Source organism: Salmo salar, chromosome ssa25, assembly GCF_905237065.1.
Source record: "Salmo salar chromosome ssa25, Ssal_v3.1, whole genome shotgun sequence".
Taxonomy (NCBI): Eukaryota; Metazoa; Chordata; class Actinopteri; order Salmoniformes; family Salmonidae; genus Salmo; species Salmo salar.
The window spans coordinates 7,013,953-7,036,687 of NC_059466.1; the positions used below are offsets into that span (position 1 = coordinate 7,013,953).

Genomic DNA, 22,735 nt, shown 5'->3' on the forward strand with positions numbered 1-22,735 from the left:
CTATATAGGCTTAAGTTTTACCAACTCATTGGCAGGCCTTGACAAGTAGGACTGATGTTGGTATTTTATTAGGATCCCCATTAGCTGTTGCAAAAGCAGCAGCTACTCTTCCTGGGGTCCACACAAAACATGAAACATAATACAGAATGACATAATACAGAACATCAACAGACAAGAACAGCTCAAGGACAGACAATATCCCTGAGATTAATGTTGTATGTTATGAAAGCATTGTAACTTGCACTTTGTTTTCAGGTTTGAATGAGACAATGTATTCCCCTAACCTTATTGTTTCAATAAAGTTCTTGTTTTATTAATATTATACTGTGTATGTCTTTCGTTGTCATATGTAAGACTAAATGCCAGACAGTTTGGAACTCTCTAGTAAGAGTTGCAACCGAGGACAGGCAAGATTTAAAAAAAAACTTATGCGCTATGCGCTTCACTCGGCGGACCTGTTTTGTGAGCTTCTGTGGCCTACCACTTCGCAGCTGAGATGTTATTGCTCCTACACGTTTCCACTTAACAATAACAGCACTTATAGTTGACAAGGGCAGAAATTTGACAAAACTGACTTGTTGGAAAGGTGTCATCCTATGACGATGCTACGTTGAAAGTCAGAGCTCTTCAGTAAGGCCATTCTACTGCCATTGTTTGTCTATGGAGAATGCAAGGCTGTTTGCTTGCATTTATACCAGTCTGCAATGGGTGTGGCTGAAATAGCCAAATTCACTCATTTGAAGGGGTGTCCCTTTTGACCATGTAGTGTGTTTACATACTATCCAGATAGTGTCTGATCACAGAACATTCCATAGAATTCTAGAAAAATACCACCGTCACTAAAACGTCGAACTCATTCACAGTAAAATATATTACCATTCTGATTTCATATTATCAATCCTTACTAAATAATGAAGACTCAATATGCTCAAGTGTTATTGGCAGTTTGGGGGGGGCATTTCTTTCTTTCTGTATGATGCGCATTTTCACAGGGCTGTTTCTGTGTTAGCTGGCGTTCTAAAGCCTAGTGTTTCCATTCCCCTTTAATTGTCAAATGACTTTTGTTACTTTTTTTTACAGGAATAATGCCAGGTACCTGTGGAAGCGAATTCCTCAAGCCATTAAATCGGTGAGAATGGTTAGGGTTAGCATTTATCTAATATATTTAGACTAAACAAAAATGTAAATGCAACAATTTTACTAAGTAACAGTTCATGTAAGGAAATCAGTCAATTGAAATCAATTCATTAGGCCCTAATCTATGGATTTCATAGACATCTGGTGAAGAAGCCGCATGTGAAGGTCCTGGGCTGGCGTGGTTACACATGGTTTGCGCTTGTGAGGCCGGTTGGACGTACTGCCAAATTCTCTAAAACGATGGAGGCGGCTTATGGTAGACAAATCCACATTCAACAGCTCTGTTGGACATTCCTGCAGTCAGCATGCCAATTGCACGCTCCCTCAACTTGAGAAATCTTTGGCATTGTGTGTTGTGACAACTGCACATTTTAGTGGCTTTTTATTGTCCCCAGCGCTAGGTGCACCTGTGTAATGACCATGCTGTTGCTATGCCACACTTGTCAGGTGGATGGATTCTCTTGGCAAAGGAGAAATACTCACTAAGAAGGATGTAAACATTGGTGCACAAAATGTGATATTTTTGTGTGTATGGAAAATTTCTGTTATCTTTTATTTCAGCTCATGAAACATGGGACCAACCCTTTACATGTTGCGTTTTATATTTTTGTTCAGTATAGATAGCTGAGGCACAGGTCTGTGTAAATTTCTTTGTGTATAAAGCATATTTTTGTTAGACGATGAAAACGAGTGAAAGCTATACTGGGAACTCAACTCTTGAATAGGTAGGCCAGTCATTGTCTAATTTCCCACATTGAAGATGGTAGTACAAAAGTGGGACCTGTCCTGCACACGGAATTTCTTAAATTCATGAGAATGAGTGTACAGACTCATAGTCTGCATATCGTTTAGTATAGTCTAGTTACCAATGTATGTTAAAGTTCATTTAAATGGGTTGAAACGTGTTGTGTGCAGGGAAACCCAGAGCTGACGGCCGTGTGGGCCGTGGGTCAGCGCATATGGCAGCGAGACTTCCCAGGGATCTACTCGGCCATTGCAGCTCACCAGTGGTCTGAGAACATCCTGCCCGCCATGGATGCCCTGCGAGGTACTGTAATGGCCGTGCGCTTTTCTGTGACCAATTGATACACATGACCTGCATGATGGACTAACATGTCAAACACAGCCTACACACTTCTGTGGCTCAACATGCATATATAACTCAATGTGGCTGATTTATACAGTTTTGTGACTGAGGGCCCTGCTCAAACGATATTGGTTACTGGGGCAAAAATAACATTCGACCTTCAGAGCATCTTTTGAGTAAGCATGCCATTTTTGTTTGAGTGTATTGCTTAGTACCCTCTACATTAATCCAAATGTCTATTCTTGTGAGAAAAACATTGTTTTTGACATTCTGGAGACTGTTACCGGGTGTTATTGAATATGCAACACATTGTTTGACTGACTGCAGACTTGTTTAAGACTCAATGTATTGACCTATCGAGACTGACTGAACTCATGACCAGGCCACGTCTCTCACCTCTGAATGACTTTCTATATTCATTGTTTAAAACGCAGGCTAGATGAGAAGAAAGACACTGGGTAAGGATAGATGTGTAAGATGTTTAGCAGTTCACGCAATCAGCAGCTTCATTAGAAGTTTGTTTATGTTAGAATTTATAGGGAATTTGCTTTGGACAATTGGTAGCAGGATGATTGAAATGAAATATGTTGGGTAGTCGATGTAAAAACCAAAAAATGCTTACATAATGAAAGTGGGCCCCACACAATTGTAATATAGTACATTTTGTAATGTCTTTCACATTGCAGTCTGCTGCCTATTGAGAGTTCTCAATTATCAAAAGAGGGCGCACCACTTGCATCCTACATTGTAACCCAGCCATGAAGTGGTTATGGAGGGCAAAGAACAATACAGAAAAGGGAGCTTAAAAAGCTTTTGTAATACCTAATTGAAAATTAATGGGTTATTTATAAACTCACAAATTGTCCCATTGATGCACAGCATGATGGGATACATTTTGCCTAGTTTAATATAGCCCTCTAAAGCTCTTCGGGTTGAGGAGATTATCGAGAGATTCTCGAGCAGTATTGGGTCTCGAGATAAATTAGCAAATTTACAGCCTAAATTATCACATCTCAAACGCTACCTCCGTAGGTCGCGGGCGACCCTTCCTCGAGAGTCATCCCCTTCTGAGCATTGCATTGTGATGATAACAGGCTGACTACACCGCTAGCATCGCCTGCGCAAGCATTGCAAAATACATTTTGAAATCTATATTATTCAATTACTGCACCCACACTGCTCACACGCGCCAACGAGCGTCTGCGTTGCCAAGGGCTAAAATAGAAGTCAGTTCTATTTCTGACGCAGATTGCGCTGCAAGTTCTGCCTCTCCCATCTCATTGGTTATACCCACGTGGGTGAAGACAAAATAAGTCGGTGGCGGTAGTGCACGTAATTTATGAAAGTTGCCAATCGCAATATTAAGTTGAGAAGAAAAAGCATGGAAGGAGGAGAGATGACTTGAAACGATTCGGTTAACCGTTTTATGTGTGGATTAATTGGCGGAGTAGAGGACCTTGTGCATTTCAGGTAAAATAACAACTCAATGTTTATATCCCAGGACAAATTAGCTAGCACATAAATGTTTAATGCTTTTTGACCTGTCCCCAAATTAATATGATTGGTTCAGAGTTTTTGATATTTTAACCTGCGTGTCGTGATCGCGTTTGGTGTGGCGGGACAAAATACATTTATGTACGATGGCGCACACGCGCAGCCGGTTTGGGTTCTGTGTAAGTGTATAAGCCAATGTGTATTGTAGTCATGTAAGAGGTCTAGGTTCAGAGGTCAAGGGATGCTTCTGGCACCATTTATATAAACAGAAGTTCGCCAGAGAGAAATCCCCATACTTTGCATTCGCGCTTGCTGTTTGTTCATATCATGCTTGCCGTTTGTACATTTTATAGACCATGGCAAATGAGAGTTCATGGACCTGGTCTATTGCGGAGACAAAGCTTCTGATATCCATTTGGACGCAAAATCCGATTCTAGCGAGGTTGGAAGCATGTTACAGGAAAAATAGCTCTATTTTGAGAATGTCCACGGGGTTGCTTGAACATGGCCACCATTGTTTGCGGAAGTAATGCCAGACAAAAATCGAAGACATTAAATCTACATAACACAAGACGAAAGACAATAATGGACTGAGTGGTAGTGGCCGGGAGACCTGTCCGTTCTACAGGGAACTGGACGAATTCCTTGGCACACGACCTGCCTCCATGCTTCGCCATATTATTGAGTCAAGGGTGACTGAAGCAGAAGAGCAAGAATATGGCAAGTACTTTTTTGGCTTTGTGTTCTTGTAGCTAACAAAAGAAGTCTGGACACTGTCCTATTGTATTAGCCAGCCAGCCAGCTACTTATAAGTTATATGAATCGAAATTATCACTACTTCACGTTATTTTCTGCTAGCTAGCTGCTAACAAAGCTCACGTTTAATAACGTAAGTGATTGTTGCGTAGCCTATTCATAAACTTTTCTTTTCACTCTCACCCAAATGATTGCAATGACTAGGAAATAGTTAGCTATTTCACAACTACTTTATGTTGTTGACTGCTAGCTGCTTGCTAACAAAAGTCACTGTTCATAGCGAATGTATTCTGTTTGGTAACTTTGCTTATCACTTGCTCTCCCACAGACTGATGAAGGGCCAAGCAGCAACCCTGGGCCCAGCAGCAGTTGCAACACTCAGTATGGCTGCAGTTCCAACTGAGCGGTCTGTGTACCTCCCAAGTCCAGACAACTCATCTCTTGGCTCGGGGAACCCTCCTCGAGCCACCAAAAGACCTCTTGCACGTGTTGGTCAGTATAACGTGTTATTGTACTTTATGTTTGGTTGGTGATGCCACATCTTCTGTAGGCCCCTGTGCAGAGCCAATCAATGATTTTGTTGCTGCAGGGCCATGAAACAGCGTACACCTACAACTTGATTGGCACCCACCTGTGGTAAATTCAATTGATTGGACATGATTTGGAAAGGTACACACCTGTCTATATAAGGTCCCACAGTTGACAGTGCATGTCAGAGCAAAAACAATGCCATGAAGTCGGAAGGAATTGTCCATAGAGCACCGAGGCAGGATTGTATCGAGGCACACATTTTCGGAAGGGTACCGAACAATGTCTGCAGCATTGAAGGTCCCCAAGAACACTGTGGCTTCCATCACTCTTAAATGGAAGATGTTTGTAACCACGAAGACTCTTCTTCGAGCTGGCAGCTCTGCCAAAATGAACAATTGGGGGAGAAGGGCCTTGGTCAGGAGGTGACCAAGAATCCGATGGTTACTCTGACAGAGCGCCAGAGTTCCAATGTGGTGATGGGAGAACCTTCCAGAAGGACAACCATCTCTGCAGCACTCCACCAATCAGACCTTTATGGTGGAGTGGCCAGGCGGTAGTCTGGACAAAAGCTAGCACAATCTCTACTGTGAAGCATGGTGGTGGCAGCATCATGCTGTGGAGATGTTTTTCAGTGTCGGGGACTGGGAGACTAGTCAGGATCAAGGCAAGACGATGGGAGCAATGTACAGAGATCCTTGATGAAACAATCCAAAAAGTCAAGGGGTCTGAATACTTTCCGAATGCACTATAAATCTCTTTTTGGTCAACTGTTTACTTCTATCTGTACTCAGTGGTCAGTTAAACAATGCAAGTATTTAGATGCTATACACCATTGCAAGCATTTGCATCTCAGTGAGTTGATGTCCAACCCTACCGTCAAATCATTACACATATTTACATGTCTGAGTATGTCTTGGCTAGGGCCTGTATTTTGGACTATGTCTCATGACCTAGATTTGAACTTTTTTAAGCCTTTTCCAGAAATGAGAATTTAACCAAACATTAAAGCAATTGTTTGAGGAGGGTGCTGGACCATCTGACATAGAAAGAAATGAAGGTTAAAATCCTGGTCACGTGAATGAATGTTCAAAACATGACAATGTGTCATAGATTAACTGCTTACTGCTATTGACTCTAAAGCACTTTTGAGTTAGCCCTTTACACTCATAAGTTTTGCAAATGTTTTTGTTGCCTTGAGTGTGGGAAATGCTGTAAATTAAGATGTGATGTATTTTGAAAGATGAGACATTGAGGATTATAATAAATACTGTTTTGATGTCATACAACTAAGTCAAACAACTGAGTCCAAATGCGCACTTCACATCTCCAAATCATAAAACTCATGTCATATACAGTGTTAATGTTTGATCACTATGTTAGATGTACAGTTACAAGATGGCATGTTGTCATACGCTGGGTTGTTCTGAACATAATGAGCCTATGTTTGTTTATTGTGGAAAACATTTGCTGCTGCACATGCACCTGAATGCATTCATGACACCATTGCACTTCACAATTGTGTTCTGTTTCTCTGAATTGCCTTGTGACGGCCTAAGGCTCTAAGATCATATTTTATATCTTAGCTAGTCCTGTTGCCAATAGAACGAGCTTTCAAATCATGCCCTCCTGACACAGATTGTGATTTATAATAGACCATTTTTGGTTTGCATAATCAACAGTAATTGTGTGATGGTGGGGATGCAGGGCTGTGTTCCAAACAAAACATCTACAAGTGTGCTTGCTCTAGTTCCTACAATGGCACATCTAGGAGAGGTCTAAAAAGTACATTCAAGTTGAAGACTCTTCTTTGAGTCATAAAAGTGGCATTGAAATTTCTTAAACTATGCACACTGGAAAGGTGGAGACACCAATTAGTTCTCTCACTCAAACCCTTGTAAATTTGTTGTCTTATGTTGCACACACACCAGGTTACTGAAGGTACCCAGAATATTTTCAGATTTCGTTATCAACAAATGCGGCAAAGTACAGTAAATGTATGTAAAATCAAGTGTAATGTTTGGATTCAGTCTTGTCAGGTGAGCTGCTGTGTACTCACCTTTGGTCTAATAACTGTCCCATTATCTATAAACTGTTCCCTTTCAATTGCTACCATGGTTGTGCATTTCATTGTATTTATTATGGATCCCCATTCTCTTCCTGGGGTCCAGCTAAATTAAGGCAGTTTAAAATGTTATAAACATTACAATACGTTCACAGATTTCACAACACTGTGCCCCCTCAGACTCTACTCCACCACTACCACACATTTACATTACAAAATCATGTGTACGAGTGCGTATGTTATCGTATGCATGTGTCTGTGCCGCTTCAGAGTCCCCGCTGTTCCATAAGGTGTAGAGTTCTATGTAGTTATGACAATATGTAGGACTATGCACCTCCCATAGTCTGTTCTGGACTTGGGGACCATGAAGAGACCTCTCGCGGCATGTCTTATGGGGTATGCATGGGAGTCTGAGCTGTGTGCCAGTAGTTCAAACAAACCGCTCGGTGCATTCAACATGTTAATACCTCTCATAAATACAAGTAGTGATGAAGTCAATCTCTCCTCTGCTTTGAGCCAGAAGAGATTGACATGCATATTATTATTATTATTATTATTAGCTCTGTGTACATCCGAGTCCTTTTTTGTGGCACCTGACCACACGACTGAACAGTAGTCCAGGTGTGACAACTAGGGCCTGTAGGACTTTCCTTGTTGCTAGTCCTGTTAAGAAGGTAGAGGAAGCACTTTATTTTGGACATACTTCTCCCCATCTCAGATATTAAGATGGCGGAAGAAATGGCAGCCGTTTTACAGGCGCCTAACCAATTGTGCTATTGTTGTTTTTTTCTTCGTGTTTGTAATTTATTTGGTACATAATGTTTCTTCCACTGTATCTTACTGCAAAAAAGAGTTTCTGGATATCAGGACAGTGATCACTCACCTCGGATTAGACAAAGATTTTTTTCTTCAACAAGCAGGACTCACAGAATGTACTTCAGACACCCGACAAGGCCAAAATCCCTGTCATTGGCAAGAGAAAGAGACGCAGGTATAGAGGAGACAAGGTGGGGTGCCTTGTAATGATCTGCCGACGGCGAGTGGGAAATCTGCCCTTACCATCAGTATTACTTGCCAACTTACACCGGCTAGATGGAACAGAACTCTCCGGTAAGACATGGGGGGATGTCTTGTGTATATTTGTAAAGAACAGCTGGTGCACGAAATCTAAGGAAGTCTCTAGATTTTGCTCTCTTGAGGTAGAGTATCTCATGATAAGCTGTAGACCACAGTATTTGCCAAGAGTCTTCAACTACCGTAATTTCCGGACTTGAGCGCACCTGAATATAAGCCGCACCCACTGAATTTATTTTTTTTTTTTACATAAATAATCCGCACATGTCTATAAGCCGCAGGTGCCTACCGGTACATTGAAACAAATTAACTTTACACAGGCTTTAGCGAAACACGGCTTGTAACAAAAATAAATAGGCTTTAACGAAACACGGCTTGTAACAAAAATAAATAGGCTTTAACGAAACACGGCTTGTAACAAAAATTTTAAAATTAGCAGTAAACAGTAGCCTACCACGAAAGTCATTGGTCACTATCTTCCTCCTGTGCACTGAAACCACTGAAGTCATCTCCTTTGGTGTCGGAGTTGAATAGCCTCAGAATTGCTTCATCCGATATTGGATCGTTTTCATTGTCGCTCTTGTCACTTTCATCCGGAGGGAAATCACCCGCTGAGCCCTCTTCAACACGCAGCAGTCCAGCCTTTCGAAACCCGTTGATAGTGGATTTTTGACAATGCTCCACGCTGTCAGGACCCATATTTTTGGGGATAATTTTTTTTTGAAAGTGGGAACAATCCATATATTAGCCGCGTCATTGTTTAAGCCGCGAGGTTCAAAGCGTGGGAAAAAAGTTGCGGCTTATAGTCCGGAAATTACGGTATATTTTTCGTAGCTGTTTATTTACCACAAACTGATGCTGGCACTAAGACCGCACTCAACGAGCTGTAAAAGGAAATAAGCAAACAGGAAACCGCTCATCCAGAGGCGGTGCTACTAGTGGCCGGGGACTTTAATGCAGGGAAATTTAAATCAGTTTTACCTAATTTCTATCAGCATGTTAAATTAGCAATCAGAGGGGAAAAAAATTCTACATGACCTTTACTCTACACACAGATGCGTACAAAGCTCTCCCTTGCCCTCCATTTGGCAAATCTGACCATAATTCTATCCTCCTGATTCCTGCATACCAGCAAATATTAAAGCAGGAAGCACCAGTGACTTGGTCTATAAAAAAGTGGTCAGATGAAGCAGATGCTAAACTACAGGACTGTTTTGCTAGCACAGACTGGAACATGTTCCGGAATTCTTCCGATGGCATTGAGGAGCACACCACATCAGTCACTGGCTTTATCAATAAGTGCATTGAGGAGGTCGTCCCCATAGGGACTGTAAAATACAAACCACAATCCATGGATTACAGGCCACATTCGCACTGAGCTAAAGGGTAGCGCTGCAGCTTTCAAGGTGAGGAACTCTAAACCGGAAGCTTATAAGAAATCCTGCTATGCTCTCTGATGAACCATCAAACAGGCAAAGCTCTAATACAGGACTAAGATTGAATCGTACTACACCGGCTCCGACGCTCGTCGAATGTGGCAGGACTTGCAAACTATTACAGACTACAAAGGGAAGCACAGCCTAGAGCTGCCCAGTGATACGTGCCTACCAGACGAGCTAAATAACTTGTATGCTCGCTTCGAGGCAAGCAGCACTGAGGCATGCATGAGAGCATCAGCTGTTCCGGACGACTGTGTGATCATGCTCTCTGTAGCCGACGTGAGTAAGACCTTTTTAAACAGGTTAACATTCACAAGGCCGCTGGGCCAGCTCCGGGCATGTGCTGACCAACTAGCAAGTGTCTTCACTGACATTTTCAACAGGTCCCTGATTGAATCTGTAATACCAACCTGTTTCAAGCAGACCACCATTATCCCTGTGCCCAAGAATACTAAGGTAACCTGCCTAAATGACTACTGCCCCGTAGCACTCACATCCATAGCCATGAAGTGCTTTGAAAGGCTGGTAATGGCTCACATTAACACAATTTTCCCAGAAACCCTAGACCCAGTCTAATTTGCATACCGTTCAAACAGATCCACAGATGATGCAATCTCTATTGCACTCCACAGTGCCCTTTCTCACAGAGACAAAAGGAACACTTACGTGAGAATGCTATTAATTTACAGCTCAGCGTTCAACACTATAGTGCCCTCAAAGCTCATCACTAAGCTAAGGATCCTGGGACTAAACACCCCCCCTCTGCAACTGGATCCTGGACTTCCTGATGGGACTCCCCCAGATGGTGAGGGTAGGTAGCAACACATCTGCCACGCTGATCCTCAACCTTGGAGCCCCTCAGAGGTGCGTGCTCATTACCCTCCTATACTTCCTGTTTACACACGACTGCATGGCCCGGCACGACTCCAACACCATCATTAAGTTTGCCAATGACACAACAGTGTCAGTAGGCCTGATCTTCAACAACGATGAGACAGCCTATAGGGAGGAGGCCAGAGACCTGGCTGGGTGGTGCCAGAATAACAGCCTCTCTCTCAACGTAATCAAGACAAAGGAGATGATTGTGGACTACAGGAAAAGGGGGACCGAGCACGCCCCCATTCTCATTGACCTGGCTGTAGTGGAGCAGGTTGAGAGCTTCAAGTTTCTTGGTGTCCACATCACCGACAAACTAGAATGGTCCAAACACACCAAGACAGTTGTGAAGAGGGCACGACAAAACCTATTCCCCCTTAGGAGACTGAAACGATTTGGCATTGGTCCTCAGATCGTCAAAAGGTTCTACAACTGAAACATCGAGAGCATCCTGACTGGTTACATCACTGCCTGGTACATTAACCTCTTACATCTAGATGTTCCGCTAGCGGAACACCTGCTCCAATATCCAATGATGGGCGTGGCACGAAATACAAATTCCTCTAAAATCCCAAAACTTCCATTTTTCAAACATATGACTATTTTACAGCATTTTAAAGACAAGACTCTCGTTAATCTAACCACACTGTCCGATTTCAAAAAGGCTTTACAGCGAAAGCAAAACATTAGATTATGTCAGCAGAGTACCCAGCCAGAAATAATCAGACTACCCATTTTTCAAGCTAGCATATAATGTCACAAAAAACAAAACCACAGCTAAATGCAGCACTAACCTTTGATGATCTTCATCAGATGACAACCCTAGGACATTATGTTATACAATGCATGCATGTTTTGTTCAATCAAGTTCATATTTATATCAAAAACCAGCTTTTTTACATTAGCATGTGACGTTCAGAACTAGCATACCCCCCGCAAACCTGCGGTGAATTTACTCAATTACTCACGATAAACGTTCACAAAAAACATAACAATTATTTTAAGAATTATAGATACAGAACTCCTCTATGCACTCGATATGTCCGATTTTAAAATACCTTTTCGGTGAAAGCACATTTTACAATATTCTCAGTAGATAGCCCGGCATCACAGGGCTAGCTATTTAGACACCCACCAAGTTTAGCACTCACCAATATCATATTTACTATTACAAAAGTTTGATTACCTTTCCTGTTCTTCGTCAGAATGCACTCCCAGGACTTCTACTTCAATAACAAATGTTGGTTTGGTCCAAAATAATCCATCGTTATATCCAAATAGCGGCGTTTTGTTCGTGCGTTCTAGACACTATCCGAATGGTAAATACGGGTCGTGCGCATGGCGCATTTCGTGACAAAAGATTTCTAAATATTTCATTACCGTACTTCGAAGCATGTCAACCGCTGTTTAAAATCAATTTTTATGCCATTTTTCTCGTAAAAAAGCGATAATATTCCGACCGGGAATCTGTGTTTCGGCAAATAAAGGGAAAAACAGAAAGACGGGGGCGGCCAGTGCACGAGCCTAAGCCCTTTGTCCTCTGATAGACCACTTAGCAAAAGCGCTCGTGTGTTTCAGCCAGGGCTTTGAATTACATCATTCAGCTTTTTGCCGCCTTCTGAGAGACCATGTGAGCTGTAGGAAGTGTCACGTTAGAGCAGAGATCCTTTGTAATGGATAGAGATGACAAAGAAGTTCAAGAAATGGTCAGACAGGGTACTTCCTGTACAGAATCTTCTCAGGTTTTGGCCTGCCAAATGAGTTCTGTTATACTCAGACACCATTCAAACAGTTTTAGAAACTTTGGAGTGTTTTCTATCCAAAGCTAATCATTATATGCATATTCTAGTTTCTGGGCAGGACTAATAATCAGATTAAATCGGGTACGTTTTTTATCCAGCCGTGAAAATACTGCCCCCTAGCCATAACAGGTTAACTGCTCGGTCTCTGACCGCAAGGCACTACAGAGGGTAGTGTGTACGGCCCAGTACATCACTGGGGCTAAGCTGCCTGCCTTCCAGGAAACTACACCAGGCGGTGTCAGAGGAAAGCCCTAAAAATGATCAAAGACCCCAGTCATAGACTGTTTTGTTTGCTACGGTACCGGAGCACCAAGTCTAGGACCAAAAGGCTTCTAAACAGCTTTTACCCCCAAGCCATTGCATTGCGCCCCCCCCCTGCACATTTACTCTGTACCGGTACCACCTGTATATAGCCTCTCTACTGTTATTTTCACTGTCATTTTACTGTCGCTTTTTTGGTTATCTATTGTTTACCTAATACGTATTTCTTGCTTAAAATTGCGCAGTTGGTTAGCATTTCACTGTAAGGTTCTACACCTTTTGTGTTCGACGCACGTGACAAACTTTTATTTGATGCCGTTATATCTATGTTTTGACCATGATAGTTTACAATCCAGGGTTACTCCAAGCAGTTTAGTCCCCTCAACTTGCTCAATTTCCACATTTATTTATTACAAGATTTAGTTGAGGTTTAGTGAATGATCTGTCCCAAATACAATGCTTTTTAGTTTTAGAAATATTTAGGACTAACTTTGCCACCCACTCTGAAACTAACTGCAACTCTCTGTTAAGTGTTGCAGTAATTTCAGTCGCTGTAGGAGCTGACGTGTAATGTTGAGTCATGCACATACATAGACACAATGGCTTTACTCACGTCATTAGTAAAGATCATTGAAGAAAGTAATTGGCCTAGACAGCTGCCCTGGGGAACTCCTCATTCTACCTGGATTATGTTGGAGAGGCTTCCATTAAGAACACCCTCTATGTTAGAGGTTGTTAGACAGGTAACTTTTTATCCACAATATAGCGGTGGCTGTATATCCGTAACAAAGTTTTTCCAGCAGCAGACTATGATCAATAATTTAAAAAGCCGCACTGAAGTCTAACAAAACAGCCCCCGCAATCTTTTTTATCATCAATTTCTCTCAGCCAATCATCAGTCATTTGTGTAAGTGCTGTGCTTGTTGAATGTCGTTATATATATGCACTGTTGGCTAGCGTGCACGTATAGCCTACATTATGATATTATTATTATTATTATTATTATTATGGACAAAAGAGCTAGATTATTTTTTGTTTAAACTGCAGCCAAGCATCGATCATCATGTCACCAGAATAAGAACCTCGATATTTATTGGAAAGTAGCATCAAGATCATATGTTCTGTTTCCATCAGGCCGGTCATTTACATTTTTATCCGACATGTACCTTACTCGCATAAAAAGGTTTGATGGAAACCTGGTCACTGATTACTGTGTTCCCGGGTCCAGGTCATTGGCAGTGGTAGGTGCAAACATTAGCCTTGACAGAGAAGGTGGTGTTTTCCCAGTCTTCTCAAATCACTTTAAAATATCCATCAGTAAGCTCCTGCCTTGGTAAATGGGAGATTGGCATATGGAAATGCCTATGACCTTCTCTGCTCACACTCCCCATGTGTAACCCCCTCTAACTTCTGGAACCTGGTAGACCCACACTTTATGTGACGCATGTGGGCAAGGTTAAGAATAGCTTGTCCCTGGTGCTCACTGTTCTTTATTTATATTTTTTCCAACATCACAGAATGTGGTACACATTCACAGGAGAGATTTTCAAGACCGTCTCAGTGAGACATTTCCATGACCAGAGGCTTAACCTATAGCTTTCTGCTCATGTTACGTAATAGTAGTCAAATTAAATGTCAGAGCGATTTTTTTATTCAGCTTGTTTTGATTCAACACACTCTAGTCAGTAGACATATTTACAAGGGGTGAAAAATACATTAATAAATATTTGTAACTTATTTATAGGATGATGGTGCAATGCATGGCTTGAGCATGAAACATCAACAGTGGGTCTGACTGCACCACAGAGGGTGTTGTTGTGGATGCTCGATAGGAGTTTTGATTAATCCACTGAAGTGCTCAGATATGACCACAGGCGATAAGTGGGCTACACCACGAGGAAGGTGGTCTGCTTTATGAAGCCAACACTGGCTCTGTTGTAGTACTCCTGGAAAACCAGCTTGTTGTTACTGGTAAACACAGTCAGAGGTGCGTTGACTTTACAGGGCATGTTGTTTACCCTTAAGGAAACCTTCCTCAGGTGTTACTGCTTTGGGACAGTCACATGGGGGCCCTGTGTATTTCTGCTGAGTGTACCCCTGGCCCTGTCAGATTTCTGTCACTGCGGAAATGTACATAGCTCCTAGTGTGACAAATGACGAATGCAGCAGCCGGTGGGTGTGGGCTATTTTCTCAGAAAAGAGCTTGACAACAAGCAGGGAGGAATGTGTGCCCTGTTCTGTGGGAGGGATCAGGTGTCGCTGGCTGGGAAGGGCTGGTATAAAGGACAGGGCTGCTATTCTCCAGTCAGAACAGTTATCAGCACTTCAGCGGATTCTGAAGCTTCAACTACCAAAGAGAGAGGCTCAGCCCTCAGCCTCCAAAGTTATTGGCTTGTTAAAGCCTATAGGGAAAGAAGAAAAGTCGTCAACGACCCTCTGCGAAGTTTGAGAAGGCTGTGTTGAATAATAAGCAAATATTTTCAAGCTCAACATTAAGGAGAAGCCTATTCCAACATGGACATCCAGAGGACCGGCTCGTTGGTGCGTCCACCCAGCCCCATGGAGAGCCTGGAGAAGCAGCTGAGCTGCCCTATCTGCCTGGAGATGTTCACTAAGCCCGTGGTCATCCTGCCCTGCCAGCACAACCTGTGCCGTGGCTGTGCCAGCGACCTCTACGACTCACGCAACCCCTACCGCTTCTCGGGCGGCGTCTTCCGCTGCCCCACCTGCCGCTTCGAGGTGGTCCTTGACCGCCATGGCGTTCACGGACTTCAGCGCAACCTGCTAGTGGAGAACATCATCGACATCTACAAGCAACAGCAGGAGGGTGGTGGGGGTAGTGGCGTTGGAGGCAGCACAGAGACTCCACTGAAGCCCAAGGACTCCAAGGAACCCATGTGCCAGGAACACGAGGAGGAGAAGATCAACATCTACTGTGTGACCTGCCAGATGCCCACCTGCTCCATGTGCAAGGTGTTTGGCCAACACAAGGACTGTGAGGTGTCACCACTGGCCGGTGTCTACCAGGTGCAAAAGGGCGAGCTGAGCAACGCTATCGACACCCTAGTGGCAGGCAACGGGCGCCTTCAGGCCCTGCTCAACCAGATGGAGGATACCTGTCAGGCGGTGCAGGACAACGCACAGCGTGCCAAGCAAAGCCTAGGTGAGCGCTTTGACCTGCTCTACGCAGTGCTCGAGGAGCGCAAAGGCCTGCTGCTGGAACAGATCGGCAAGGAGCAGGACGAGAAGGTGACTGCGTTGCGGGCGCTGGCCCAGCACTACAGCGAGCGACTGCAGGCGGGATCAGAGCTAACGGACACAGCGGTACGGGCCCTGGAGCAGAGCGGTGCCGCAGAGTTCTTGCTGGCCTCCAAGGGCCTTATCACACAGACCAAGGACACCGCCAAGATCTCCCTGGGCGAGGACAGGCCTGAGCCGGGCTTTGAGAAGATGGACCATTTCACGCTGTCCACGGAGCACGTGGAGGCCGTCCTGGCCAAGATGGACTTTGGAATGGTCGAAGACGATGCGTTCGAGGATGCCGAAGGGGACGAAGAAGAGGAGTGATGAAACTTGAAAATATACGAACTGAACAAATGAACAAACTATTTACTACTTTTGAAGGTTCTTTTAACCTGAATGTTCCTGGCAGGGACTCTAGTTGCAATGTTTCAGTGATATTAAAAGAAGTTAGGAGTAAAGTGGAAGTTGGTGGTGTCTGAATGTTTTTATACGTAGTTGATTGACTTGGATACCATGGCTTTCCCCAGTTTTGAGTTTAATAACTTTTTTTTTGTATCTCTTAACTTTGCCTTTTTGTAAACTATAATACTTTTTTATACTTTTGTATTTCCATATCAGATTTATTCTGATCTATTTGTTATGTACTTTAGGTTGAATATCCTCTCAGATTGTTTACACTTGAATAAAAAGATTGAGAAGGGAAAATAGTTTTGATTTGTAGTTTCTCATCGACATCTAGAATGCCTATGGTTGTATCAAATTGATAAAAGATTTTGTGCACTAAACTGGCAACAGAATATTTCAACAGATCTGACTTCGTCACAACCTGAAATAAAGGGTGTTTCAAATGACTCAAGCAGATTTGCCTTTGTTGCCATTAATTTCTACTTCATTCAGAAAATAAGTTTGAAGTTCAAAACAAAATATTTCACAAGAGAACTGTCATTCGGGAGTTGCCCCAATATGTTGTTGCTCTCACTTGGCAAGTACCAGCATAAAAAAAATAAAAGCCATTGCCAAGTCCTTAGTGGCTAGCCTTTGCTAAGGACTTGGCAAAGGCTATTTTTAAAATGCGAGAGGGTGTGAAACGACAGGCCCTGGAGTGTCAGTGAAGGGCAGAGAGTCCTCTGTGGCTAACCTTTACTGGTGAAGAGTGGGGGGGGCTATTTCTTTTTTAATCTTTACTGGTGAAGAGTGGGGGGGGGCTATTTCTTTTTTAATGTGAGAGGGTGTGAAACAGGCTCTGGAGTGTCAGTGAAAGGCAGGTGGGGGTCCTGTTTCTCATCCATGAAGCACCATCCCACTCTTGTCATAGACCGTACTTCTCAGCAATTGCAAACTCCTTTCTGAAGAGCTGTAGGGCCACCTGACATGAGTCATTTTTGGATAGCGTCCTATCGGTCAGCGAGCTGCGACAAAAATAGGACTATACATGCTGAGAGGACCATGTTACAAAAATCTTCTTGCGATGACCAGGTTCAATGGCTTCTAATATGTGCTAATAGTCCCCGACATCTTTTTTCCAATTGATACTGTGGTGCATGTTGGGTATTTTGTAGGTCAACAATATACAGGACCAGTCAACCCTTTTCAAATATACTAAGGGACACCAGTTGATAATGCTCTGGCTCTCAAATGTGCCATATACAGTAGGCTACATAATGTGGTTGAAAGGATATCAGTTGATTTCAGTTGATGAACAGTGTGTTCATTAGGAAGAGGCTTGACAACACACACGCACGCATACATACATACACTACAGCTTAGTTGGTCAGGTTCACAAGTATTTTACTGACTCTCTTACATCATGCTTTCCGTTTCCATTTTAAAGTTGTTTTCATTTTCCCCTTAAGCGCCTGTAGTTAACACCAAATGTCGCTTCTGTTCAGAAAATGAAACAACATTCATAACAGGACACTCTTTGGGGAGGAGAAAGGGGTGGGGGACACCCCGGACAGGCACCGCACCTGTCCTCGCAGCTGTCTTTACTCATTCCACTTGTTATCGCCGCTAACGCTGTTGTAGTGAATGAGGGGTTGTTGTTTGTACACAGACTGTTGCTAGTCAATAAAGTGCGAAGGCCGATTAACTTGGGGCTTGTTTATCAAAGCTGTCAGGGCAGCAACAAAATCCACCAAAGGTGTAAGCTAATGTCTGGTTTGCTGTCAGCTGTGAGGCAATATTGTTTTTTCAATGCTGTCATAAGGAGCAGTTAACTCGGGACCAAATCATACTCTAACCTACTTTCCTTACCTCCGCCTTGCACCGTAGGCCTATTTCACTTGATATTTCTCAGTCTGTGTATAGCCAAATAGTTATCAGCACTGCTACATGAGTAGTATAAGAACATAGCTTTTTGAACATGGGGCAGGACTCCACGTTTTGCAGTTTACATTAAACGTTATTTGATTTTGTTGCATGTTTGAAAGACTGAAAATGTCTCTCTCTTAGGTACATACATGAGATATGCATTTATCTTTACTTCCACAGAGACCACACGTAGGAGGGCCTATGGCCTGGTGGCCCAGGCGTACACCTCCATCACGGCAGAAGACTTTGCAGCCTTTGTGGGCTACTCTGTGGAGGAAGCTGTGAAGGGTAAGCAGCTGCAGTGCGAAAAACTAATATACCCTCACTACCCACCTGGCTACTGGATCAATAACACAGTCATATACCATAGTTATGTACATTACCAGTCAAAAGTTTGGACACACCTACTCATTCAATGGTTTTGTTATTTTTACTATTTTCTTGAAGACATCAAAACTATGAAATAACACATATATAGAGTCAGGTAGTAACCAAAAAAAGTGTTAAACAAATCAAAATGTATTTCATATTTGAGATTCTTCAAAGTAGCCACCCTTTGCCTTGATGACAGCTTTGCACACTTTTGGCATTCTCTCAACCAGCTTCATGAGGTAGTCACCTGGAATGCATTTCAATTAGCAGGTGTGCCTTGTTAAAAGTTCATTTGTGGAATTTCTTTCCTCAATGCCTTTGAGCCAATCAGTTGTGTTGTGACAAAGTAGGGTTGGTATACAGAAGATGGCAAAACAACCAAGTCCATATTATGGCAAAAACATCTCATGAAGGTCAGTCAATCCGGAATGTTTCAAAAACTTTGAAAGTTTCTTAAAGTGCAGTCGCAAAAACCATCAAGCACTATGATGAAACTGGCTCTTGTGAGGACCACCACAGGAAAGGAAGACCCAGAGTTACCTCTGCTGCAGAGGATAAGTTCATTAGAGTTAACTGTACCTCAGATTGCAGCCCAAATAAATGCTTCACAGAGTTCAAGTAACAGACACATCTCATCATCAACTGTTGAGAGGAGACTGCGTGAATCAGGCCTTCATGGTTGAATTGCTCCAAAGAAACCACTACTAAAGGACACCAATAAGAAGAAGAGACTTGCTTGGGCCAAGAAACATGAGCAATGGACATTAGAACAGAGGAAATCTGTTCTTTGGTCTAATGACTCCAAATTTCAAAATGTTGATTCCAACCGCCTTATCTTTGTGAGATGCAGAGTATGTGAACGGATGATGTCCGCATGTGTGGTTCCCACCGGGAAGCAGGTGTGATGGTGTGGGGGTGCTTTGCTGGTGACACTGCACGCTTAACCTCTGGACCGGGCTCGACATCCAGCGAAAAATCCTATCGCCATTTGCATAACAAAATTTCATATATATTTTTTTTCAAATATAGGACTATTTTATATTGTTTTATAGATACACCTCTCCTGAATCGAACCACGTTGTCCGATTTCAAAAAGGCTTTACAGCAAAAGCAAAACATTAGATTATGTTAGAGGAGTATATCGTAAAAGTAGCCACATAGCCATTTTCCGACCAACCACATGCATCACAAATAACCAAAAAACAGCTAAATGCAGCACTAACCTTTGACAATCTTCATCAGATGACACACCTAGGACATCATGTTACACAATACATGCATCCTTTTGTTCGATAAAGTTCATATTTATATAAAAATCAGCATTTTACATCGACGCGTGACGTTGACTAACTATTTTCCCTCATGCGTCCGGTGAAACAGCGCTACAATTTACTAAATTACTATTCGAAAACATTTTTAAAATGTAATATTGTCATTCTAAGATTTATAGATTAGCATCTCTTGAAAGCACCTGCAATGCCAGATTTAAAAATAACTTTACTGGGTAATCACACTTTGCGATGAAAGGGGATGCGAAAAATAGGCTACCGTTACAGGTCAGCGCCATCTTGGAACAATCGCATATCAAATCTAGTCTTGTATACTATTGTCAATAATCCCTTACCTTTGATTATCTTCATCAGAAGGCACTTCCAGGGATCCCAGGTCCACAACAAATGTATTTTCGTTCGAAAAAGTTAATCCCTTATGTCCCAATAGCTTGTTGTTGTTAGCGCGTTCTGAAGGCTGCTCCAAAAGTACCGTTGTTCGCGGGACTTCTCTCTCAACAAAATGCATTTAATTTTTATTTTTTAGGTTCGTTCAAACATGTCAAACGTTGTATAACATAAATCTTTAGGGCCTTTTTCAACCAGAGCTCCAATAAGATTCAAGGGGGACGGTTGCATTGTCTTTCTAAACCTTTCGAAAGGGGAGGGTAGCCAGGGGCGCCGGCGTCATAATGGTGATGGCCCTCTCCATGTGACCACTTTCCACAGACTCTCATTCTGTCAGTTTTCACAGAAGGCTCAATGACTGGGGACATCTAGTGGAAGCAATAGGAAGTGCTCAATGAACCATAGCTCACGGTGTGATTTATAGGCAAAGTCATGAAGTTGAGTCCACAATTCAGAATTCCACATCCTGTTACGATCTGTCTCGGGGTTTTGACTGCCATATGAGTTCTGTTATACTCACAGACACCATTCAAACAGTTTTAGAAACTTTAGGGTGTTTTCTATCCACAAGTATTAATTATATGCATATCCTAGCTTCTGAGTTTGAGTAGGAGGCCGTTTAAAATGGGCACGAGTTTTTTTCAAAAATCGCTGTAGCGCCCCCTATCCTAGGCGACCGTCAAGAGGTTAACCAGCATGGCTACCACAGCATTCTGCAGCGATACGCCATCCCTTCTGGTTTGTGCTTAGTGGGGCTATCATTTGTTTTTCAACAGGACAATGACCCAAAACACACCTCCAGGCTGTGTAAGGGCTATTTGACCAAGAAGGGGAGTGATGGTGCTGCATCAGATGACCTGGCCTCCACAATCACCTGACCTCAACCCAGTTGAGATGGTTTGGGATGAGTTGGACCTCCAGAGTGAAGGAAAAGCAGCCAACAAGTACTCAACATATGTGGGAACTCTTTCAAGACTGTTGGAAAAGCATTCCTCATGAAGCTGGTTGAGAAAATACCAAGAGTGTGCAAAGCTGTCAAAGGCAAAGGGTGGCTACTTTGATTTGTTTAGCACTTTTTTAAACACTTTTTTGCTTACTACATGATTCCATATGTGTTTTTCATAGTTTTGTTGTCTTCACTATTATTCTACAATGTAGAAAATAGTAAAAATTAAGAAAAACCATTGAATGAGTGTGTGTCCAAACGTTTGACTGGTACTGTATATCCTTAATCTCTTCATGAAATGATATAAACTAATTTTTATCAGTAGAGGCAGAGAAAGCTAAATTGTTCATGCAGGTGGGGATAAAGATGGTTAGTACTTTTCTAGAGTTGAAAGACCGGAAAATAGTCATCAAACTATTCCCTTTTCATCTCTCTTTCCATTTCTTTTCCCCTCCTATTCTCCACCCACCGCTCCTCTCTGGTTTCTTTCCCTCCTTTCCACAGGGGTGGTGAGCCAGGGCTGGCAGGCGGACCCTGCCACCAGGATGGTAATGCCCCAGAAACCAGGTAGGTGGAGCTGTTGCTCTTCTCTTTTCTCCCATCACTAGGCTGTTTATCATGCCCTAGTCTCTTTCCCAACTCTGCCCAATCACGCCCTCTTTCTGTGCTGATAGCACATTTCACCAGACTTTCAATCCCCTCTATGCTCTATTTAACCGTGTGTGTGAGAGAGAGAGAACCGGATCCAGAGCTGTGAATTTTGGGGTCATTCATAATTGGCTCAGACACTGACTCCAGTCCTCCTCATCGCCTTTCCCTTCCTGTCCTCTGTCTTTCTCCTGTATTCGTGGGCTTTCATTTATTTTTCTCCTCACATTTTCTCCCTCATATTGCTGTTCTTTCCTTTGGCTGGCCTGTAAGACATTCTGTCCCTGTGTAACTGGGAAAACATGTCTCATGAAAGAGCAACATCAAATATCCCTCTATTTCTCTCACACCATATGCTCCTACTCCCCCACTCTTCTTTTTCCTGTGTTCTTTCATTCACTTCTTAACCCTCGCACACCCACGCTCAATCGCTGTTCCTATCCCTGTCCTCCTTCCTTCCCTTCCCTCCTCTTCCCCCTCTCCTCAGATCTTCTCTCTCCAATCCTAACAGTCCACAAGCCCAGTGGGTGGCTTGTTAATCATTCTGGCTTGAGTCATTTTGTGGGCTGTGTCTGGGGCCATGTAACAGCCTCTCTCTCTAATCAGCGGGCCATCATGTTAAGCATCTGTGGCACATATGTCTGTCTGACTCGATGCATCAGCCCCTCGATTAATCCTCTTACACCTACACTGAACAAAAATATAAATGCAACATGCAACAATTTAAGCCATGGGCCTACCCACTTCGTAGCCAGGCCAAGCCAATCCGAATGGGTTTTTGCCCAAAAAAGGACTTTAGAGTATACATAAACAATGTATTGGCTGTGCATGGGAAGCAAAACCTCTGGGGTGTATTCATTTGTGCACACTAGAAAACAGTTGCAAAAAGAGAGAGATCACTCACGTCCAGATGTGCAACTCATGTTTCTCCAGCATTGCAGTGAGAATAGATGTACCGTGCTGCTTAGTCTTTGAATTGGAGCATGTCCCCTGTCCTCTAACCACACACACACACACACCG

At 42.9% G+C, this 22,735-nt stretch overlaps 2 protein-coding genes across 2 annotated transcripts in view; both read left to right on the forward strand.

Moving 5' to 3' along the window:
- The window catches only part of csn8 (COP9 signalosome complex subunit 8), a 35,075-nt gene that overhangs the window by 11,554 nt on the left and 786 nt on the right, over positions 1–22,735 (forward strand). The window contains 4 exon segments of the mRNA NM_001146406.1: positions 1,081–1,129; positions 2,053–2,185; positions 18,253–18,360; positions 21,571–21,633. Of these exon segments, the coding sequence (NP_001139878.1) occupies positions 1,081–1,129; positions 2,053–2,185; positions 18,253–18,360; positions 21,571–21,633 (353 nt within the window).
- Positions 14,860–16,226, forward strand: trim63b (tripartite motif containing 63b). Its single transcript, NM_001139623.1, is given in 1 exon segment — positions 14,860–16,226. A coding segment is annotated over 1 exon segment (1,053 nt). The 5' UTR covers positions 14,860–15,033; the 3' UTR covers positions 16,087–16,226.